Consider the following 7,070-nt stretch of genomic DNA (forward strand, 5'->3'; position numbering starts at 1 on the left):
CTGCTGCTAAAATAACCCATTTAACAGGTAAAGGTGTTGACAATGGTTTTGGCAATTTGTTTCATGTGGAAGAAACATTTGCATAAAACTTTGTGACATCCTAAACTTTTGATATATTATAATACCTTGTATTCTAACAATAAATGTGGAACTCCCATTTGATGTGTGTAAATATACATTTGATTCAAAACTTACTGGTTGTCGGGACCAAAATGTTAGTAAATGTGAAAAAGGTGCTAACTGAATAGGTTAACCTAATTGAGTTGCTCAAAGCGAATACAGTCAATATATTTATTCTTGTAAAGTGCATCATCCTTAATTCCTTAACCTAGACACTAATAGCTAAAAAGATAAAAACACTTTTAAGCATAAATGAGTCAACATATTCATTAAAACAAAACCATTTAATAAGCGTGTTGCGTTTGGGTTGACCCATTTAATAAAAGGGTTGTGCTAGGGTTGAACAATTTAGGTTATACTACTCAATCCAAAATTAAATTATTTCCATGTCGTGTTCAAATCGTGTCGGGAATTGATGTCCTACTAAACACCTAACTTTTGGGTTCAAATTTAAATTGAACACATTTGAAGGACTATTTATGTCAATTTTGCATTTCTGAACCCTAGTTTGGGGCGTTCACGGTTGGTTAACGGGCAAGGGCACCTTCGGGTATGTTCACCCGGTTTGAGTTTGCCATACGGGCCTACGGCTACACCACCCCTAACAATTCGGGTAGGGGTTGAGACATGTTTAATTAGTAACTAGTAACTGATGTGTGTGAGAGAGAGAGAGAGAAGGGAGAGAGAGAGAACTTTAAAATAGTTTAGGGTATTTGAAAATGAACGATGTCATTAAAGATGGGTTTATAGGGTAGTTTAAGGTAGTTGGTGGGTAAAAATGAGAGAAGAGTGCAAGATTATCAATCACATATGACAGTTGTAGCTGAGGCCTGAGAATTCGTGTTTAGTTGGGTCCATTAAAGCAGATTTCGAGTCTCCCCTTGAAGAACTCATACGTCTCCCAAGTACAACAGCCTAAGCAGTATGTACCAACTACAGACGTACCGCTGGAGATAGTTTACGTGGCAGAGGAATCACCGAGTAAGATAGTTTTCTAGTGGTAAAGAAAGAAATCAATAATGAAATTTTTATGAGTAAGATAAAACTGTCATTTGATTTAGGGTATGTTAATGTAAATTTAAATAAAAATGGTGAGCCTGAGTCAAAATCTCGTGATGACTCGTTGCAATACTTAAAAGAGTCAACCAAAACATACATGTAATTCTTGGCATAATTCATCACATATCGACATGGTTTTAGCCAAAATCAAAACATTCATTTGATTTATGACGAACCACGTTACTTTGTCACAAACCTCTCAAGTGAATGACCTATGCCAATTCTTCATAAGAAAATCATGATGACGCGTAAATGTTTTTGATATGATGGCGTATACTAAATTGTATTTGAAAAATGGTATATAACGTATAATGTAAGTGGCGTTTATCAAAACATTTTAAGTAACGAAGTTCCTACTTTAAATCGTTGCATAAAATTAAACCAAGCTTTATTAAGCCATCTTGTAATGTCATTAATTGGGTGACACGGTAATTTTAACATCACATATATTAATATGTGGATGTTGAACGAGTCGTCGATTTTAAGCTATCCTTTATTTTATTAGCCATTTGAGTTTTATTTTATATTATAAAACTTAATTTTGTGACACTTTAAAAATCACTATTTATAAAACTATAAACTTTAGAGAAAGACATGAAGATGATGAAAAAGCAAAATAAAGCAAATCTTCAAATAAAAGATGAATATAGAGATCATATACTGAATGCTCTTAGAATAATCACTTTCTCTAAATTCTCTTCTTGCAAGTCTTGTAAAACTCGATCCACTCGACAACTATTCACTACTTGGAATCTTTCCAATGCCCTTTTCTCCAACTCGACCCATATTACTTGTACTCGGGTCTAGGTAGTCAACTTGGACCCACTCAAAAATTACTCGAATCTAGTCGGTGATCAACTCGCAACAACTTGATGATTACTTAGAACCACTTGACTATTACTCGAAGCCACTCGACGATTACTCAGATGACGACTTTGATCATGCGTCAGTTTGATTGATATTAATAGCAATCAACTTACAATAGCTGACAATGACATATATATGATCTCCAAAAATTCAACTTTTGGTCAGAGTACTCACCTACCTAGTTGACCGACCTGGTAGCGGCTAACGACTTCTAAAACCATGCTTCTTATCATCGTATTTTTCATTTTAACCACATCACATGTCATATTGCACACAAATTGTGTTACTAAAAAGGTGTGCCGATTTTATTACTACACACAATACTAAAACCACCTCAGCCTAAAATACGCATGTCACATGTCAAAAACTGAGAATTTGAACAAGTAAAAGGCTTTAATGAACAAACAAATCCATACTATCTTTAAACTCTAATTACAACCAAAAACTGCATTTTACAGACAAAAATATGGTCTCTGGTTTAGAAAATAATCCCAGAAAATAAAAGGGTTCCAAAGAGCCAACACAAGAACAAACAAGGATCAGCCTGCCATGCCAGTACAAGTAACCCTCACAACATACTGCTGTGCTATATACTATGACCACCGTTCAAAAACACTTCTAGCCAAGAGCGCTAACAAAGGCACTATTATCTCTATACGCTACTTGAAGCTCCCGACCACGCCTCCTTCGTAAAAAAAATCTGATTACTTGCTCTCGTTTTACTTGCTCTCCCAGAACTAGATAAGCTACTGAGAACCAACTTTAGGAGATTTGGAGGTCCCACCTTTTACTTCATTTGTTGAATTATTTCTTCTGCCTCTATTTCGCTTTGATTTTAGCTCCTGAAATTGAAAAGTTCAATGAATGTTAAAAGTGTAAATGAATAAAATTTACGATATATAATAAAGCAATTAAGAAGGTAAATAACCTGTTCATAGTAGTATAGACCATCATTTATGGCAGAAGCAAGCTCGTTAGAAAATGGTTTGGTTTCATCTACAGAACCTTTACTTCCTCGAGCATTCCTATTATTTTGCTGTTGAAATAAACGGTATCTTTTCATTAATTAATCATAATAAACAAAATTAAAACATTTATTAAATATCAAACTTACTTGCGTAACAATCACGAGCCTCTCAACTGCTTGATCATTGACAACCAGCTCATCATCTTCATCATCCACCCTAGGTCAAGTCAAGTCCAAAAGTAAAATAACAAAACATGGCATGCAAGCTTTGTAACAAATTAAACAAAAGTAAAAAAAAAAAAATAAACATTAGCATACTTTAAGCAAGTGCCTCATGTGGTACCTTGTTTTAGAAGACTGATCCTTGTGTTCAAGCTCAAGCTCCTCATCAAACATGAACGTACTTGCAAAGTCATCACAAACTTTATCTATATTTTCACCAGAAGCATCTTTCTTAAAAGAATCAACTTTATTGTTCTTTTCAGATTGTTTTGTCGAATGCTCTTCATTAGAAGAAGACTTGTTCCCTACAGAAGCTGGAAGCCACTTTGACCAATCTTCACGCTTCCTTATTTTCTCACCCTGTAAAACAATAGTGGGCCCCACTAGCACGAACATCAGCAACTCGCATTATAACTGAACAAAATTAATGTAAATGGAGATACCAAACCTGCACTTCAAGAGTACTAGAGCTCTGTAAGGCGTCAATAATAAGTGGTAGATCAGTACTCATACTTTTAACCTGCACCACGTAAAAATAAAACACAACCAAATTTTAAAATTAGTCAAACTCAAAACTATATAAATTTATTTTAAAAAAACACAAAATAAAGCATACCCTTTTGAAGTCTGCAATAGTGGATATTGGAACCCATCCTTGGTCATCCATCAAAGAAATCAAATACCGATCATTTTGCAGATTCTGATCACTGTGAAAACCAAGAAATAATTCAGATACGAACGCAGAAATGCGATATTGAATCTGTATCCTCTTCTTTTGAATTACTCACCTGAAATAATATTCAATTTGGTTTCTAAGGCCAACTCTCAGGGCTTGTGCCTGTGCAGGTAACATGGGAACTGCAGAGCCCGGCTGATGTGGAACCGCAAATGGCGGAGGTGGGACCCTAACAGGATATGGAGGCATAGCAGGAAGATAGACAATAGAACCCGGAGGACCTGACAAGTAGTTATTGCAGCCATGTCATTATTACTGAAGAAACTTCAAAATTGAAAAAGATTAGAATTTAAAGAAAAGGAAACAAGTCAAATGGATTGCTTCGGGTTCTCATAGATGGGTCAAATAACAAAAGTTGGCTAAAAAGAAAACTAGTCGACCCGCATGATTGGGCCAATCGGGTTGAAAGTTTCTTTTAGTATATACTCAATGCATACAGCCTATTGAATTGTATTATTCAAAGAGATAATATTGTATTGTGTAATCATTTATACCGAAACCCATTTTAACCATTAACCAAGCCACCCATCTAGTCACCTACTTTCACTCATAACCTTTTTCACATAAAGGTTGTACTTTGTAATACTTTTTTTATTAAAAGACAAATAGCGTTTTCGATTCATCCCAAGCACTTGACCCGCATTGAAAAATGGCCCACTTTAACCATTACCAAACCCGCACATCTAGTCGCCTACTTCCACTCGTAACCTTCTTTTTCATAAATATTGTATTTTTTTTAATCAATTTTTAGTAAAAAAAAAGGAACAAAAAAATGTTGTTAGTTCATTTCAACCCAACCTGACCAGTATTGAGAAACAGCCCGTTTTGACTCTTACCACAGTGTTTTTGATTCATCCCAAACATCCTAATCTGTATTAAAAACGGCCCGCTTTAACCATTACCAAACCCACCCATCTAGTCACCCACTTCCACTCATAGCCTTTTTTTCCATAAATATTATTGTATCCTGTAATCATTTTTCATTAAAAAAAGGAACAAAAAATATGTTTTCGGTTCATCCCAACCCGACCTGACCAGTATTGAAAAACAGCCTGTTTTGAATCCTACCAAATGTGTTTTCAATTCATCCCAACCAGTCTAACCCATATTAGAAAATTGCATGTTTTAATCATTACCCAACCCGCCCATCTAGTAACCAACTTTCACTCGTAACCTTTCTAAATATCGTATCTTGTGATCATATTTCAATAATAAAAGAGCAAAAAGCATTTTCAGTTCATCACAACACGACCTGACCCGTACTGAAAAATGACTCATTTCAACATAAACCCCTTTTAACCGTTACCAAAACCGCCCATCTACTTTCACTCGTAATTTTAATCTCTCAAAATCACCTGGAAAAACAGGGCCACCCATAAATCCAGCTGGCGGGCCAAAAAAAGGAGGTCTTATAAAGGGTCTCGGCCCAGCATTTTGAAGCCCATCATTATTCTCTTTGGGGCCCAACGGTTTCTGATTTTCTTGCATATTAGGTCTTCTGTTAGCAAACTCGACACCATAATTATTAGGATTGCCTCTTGGTGTAGCTGTAACGGTCCCACTTGCAGGAGCAAATGGCCCGACAGCTGGCGGGTAAGCGTACCCATGGACAGGAACATGAGCGGGCCACGGTGCCATGCCGCCATAAACAGGCGGCATTGGTGGCTGATGAAAAGGTAACGGTCCATGAAAAGATGGTGCCGTGTTCGGGTTATGTTTGTTGACAGTTTTATGTTGGCGGAATGGTTGCTTAGAAGGAAAATTATTATTCCCGCGCCCGTGTGTCTTTGACGCGTCGGTGGATGCCTGAGAAAAATAAATTTAAACAAAAATACAAACAGATTTAGTAACATGATTAATAACATTAATAATAAAGATAGAAAAAAAGGTAACTTTGCAGAATAGTAACCGACTTTTTTAAACGACCCACTATCAACGTCTCTTAACTTTTATTAGGTGTTCCGATCTTGCATATACAAATCTTGATTATTGAATTTTTTTTTTTCAATTTGCCTTTATTTGAACAATTATGAAACTTTGTTATAACTTAATGAATTGTAATCTTCACTATTACCTCCTACTTCAAGTTAACTGGAAAAAAAACAATCACAATACAAAAATCAAGATTCTTATGTGTTTAATTTAATTACTTCATTTACAAAAAAAAATTACACAAGAATGAGTTAAGTGGAACTTGGTTACTAAAACAAGCGACATTGTTTTCCACAAGTCAAGATATGGTCCAACAAAACTATCGATATATGAGGCTGCAAAAAAGGTCACGCATTGATCTCACCAACCACATAAAAAATAAAATAAAAATCAAATTAAACATTTCAATCTCCCCATATTACAGCCAGTTTATATATCTTCAAAATCAAACTTTGATCAATCACTTAATAACAATAATAAATTAATAACCTTGGACAAAACCCCCAATTTGATAACTGACTAGAAGCAGAACATACATTAACATGTTAGGTATTCAAAATAATAAGCTAATGATTAAAGAAAGTGAATAAAAAGAAATAAAAACCTGGGTTTGTTTAGGAGAAGAAGTAGTGAGTGAATCAGCGGCGGCGGAAGGGGATTTTAAGGCGGAGAGGGCCGGCCAAGAATCAGCGGGCGGAGCAATCACCGGCGGCGGAGTTGACGACGGAGTGGGTGTGGTCTTCCATGGTGATTTGGGAGCAGGGTCTTTGAGATTATTATTATTATTATTATCATCAGCCATCAACACCATTAATGAATTAACTGAACTAGTAGTAGAAGTAGTTAAAAAGAAAGAAAGAATGTTGATTGATTTTGATGAGAAATAAAGAAAGTAAGAAAGAGTAAAAGGGAGGTATAACTTGGAAAACCTTTTTTTTTTAATGTTCTATGCTCTATTATACCTTTTTGTATGAAAAATAAAAGGATATATTTTCAATTCCAAGTTTTGTGATTTTCCTTATCTTTTAGATCTCTGTTAACTAGAGGTCCGAAACAAATGCGTAGACCCAGGTTGATATAAAATGGTTTTGATAGGTTTTTGTTGAAGCCACCATTTTGTTGGAATTTGTGCATCCCTTTGAAGGGTAGAGGATTAAGTGCGTAAAA

The 7,070-nt window shown here is 35.4% G+C and overlaps 1 protein-coding gene across 1 annotated transcript; it reads right to left on the reverse strand.

Annotated features, from left to right (window-relative positions):
* Positions 1-2,792: 2,792 nt before the first annotated feature.
* Positions 2,793-6,807, reverse strand: LOC143553308 (la-related protein 1A-like). The gene is made up of 9 exons (XM_077043330.1): positions 6,508-6,807; positions 5,327-5,777; positions 4,024-4,192; positions 3,852-3,942; positions 3,684-3,755; positions 3,357-3,595; positions 3,161-3,230; positions 2,975-3,082; positions 2,793-2,888 (listed from the first exon to the last, which is right to left on the reverse strand). The coding sequence occupies exons 1-9, from the start codon at positions 6,712-6,714 to the stop codon at positions 2,793-2,795; spliced, it is 1,503 nt and encodes a 500-aa protein (XP_076899445.1). The 5' UTR covers positions 6,715-6,807.
* Between the last annotated feature and the right edge of the window lie 263 nt (positions 6,808-7,070).

Source organism: Bidens hawaiensis, unplaced genomic scaffold (assembly GCF_021521415.1).
Source record: "Bidens hawaiensis isolate Kalapana, Puna unplaced genomic scaffold, B.hawaiensis_p1.1 tig00017165_1, whole genome shotgun sequence".
Taxonomy (NCBI): domain Eukaryota; kingdom Viridiplantae; phylum Streptophyta; class Magnoliopsida; order Asterales; family Asteraceae; genus Bidens; species Bidens hawaiensis.

Coding starts and splice junctions, on each gene's coding strand:
- LOC143553308 (XM_077043330.1), bottom strand. CDS start 6,714: ATGGTGTTGATGGCTGATGATAATAATAATAATAATAATCTCAAAGAC. Junction 3,943..4,023: donor CAAATTGAATATTATTTCAG/GTGAGTAATTCA, acceptor TGGTTTTCACAG/TGATCAGAATCTGCAAAATG. Junction 3,596..3,683: donor CTAGTACTCTTGAAGTGCAG/GTTTGGTATCTC, acceptor ATTGTTTTACAG/GGTGAGAAAATAAGGAAGCG.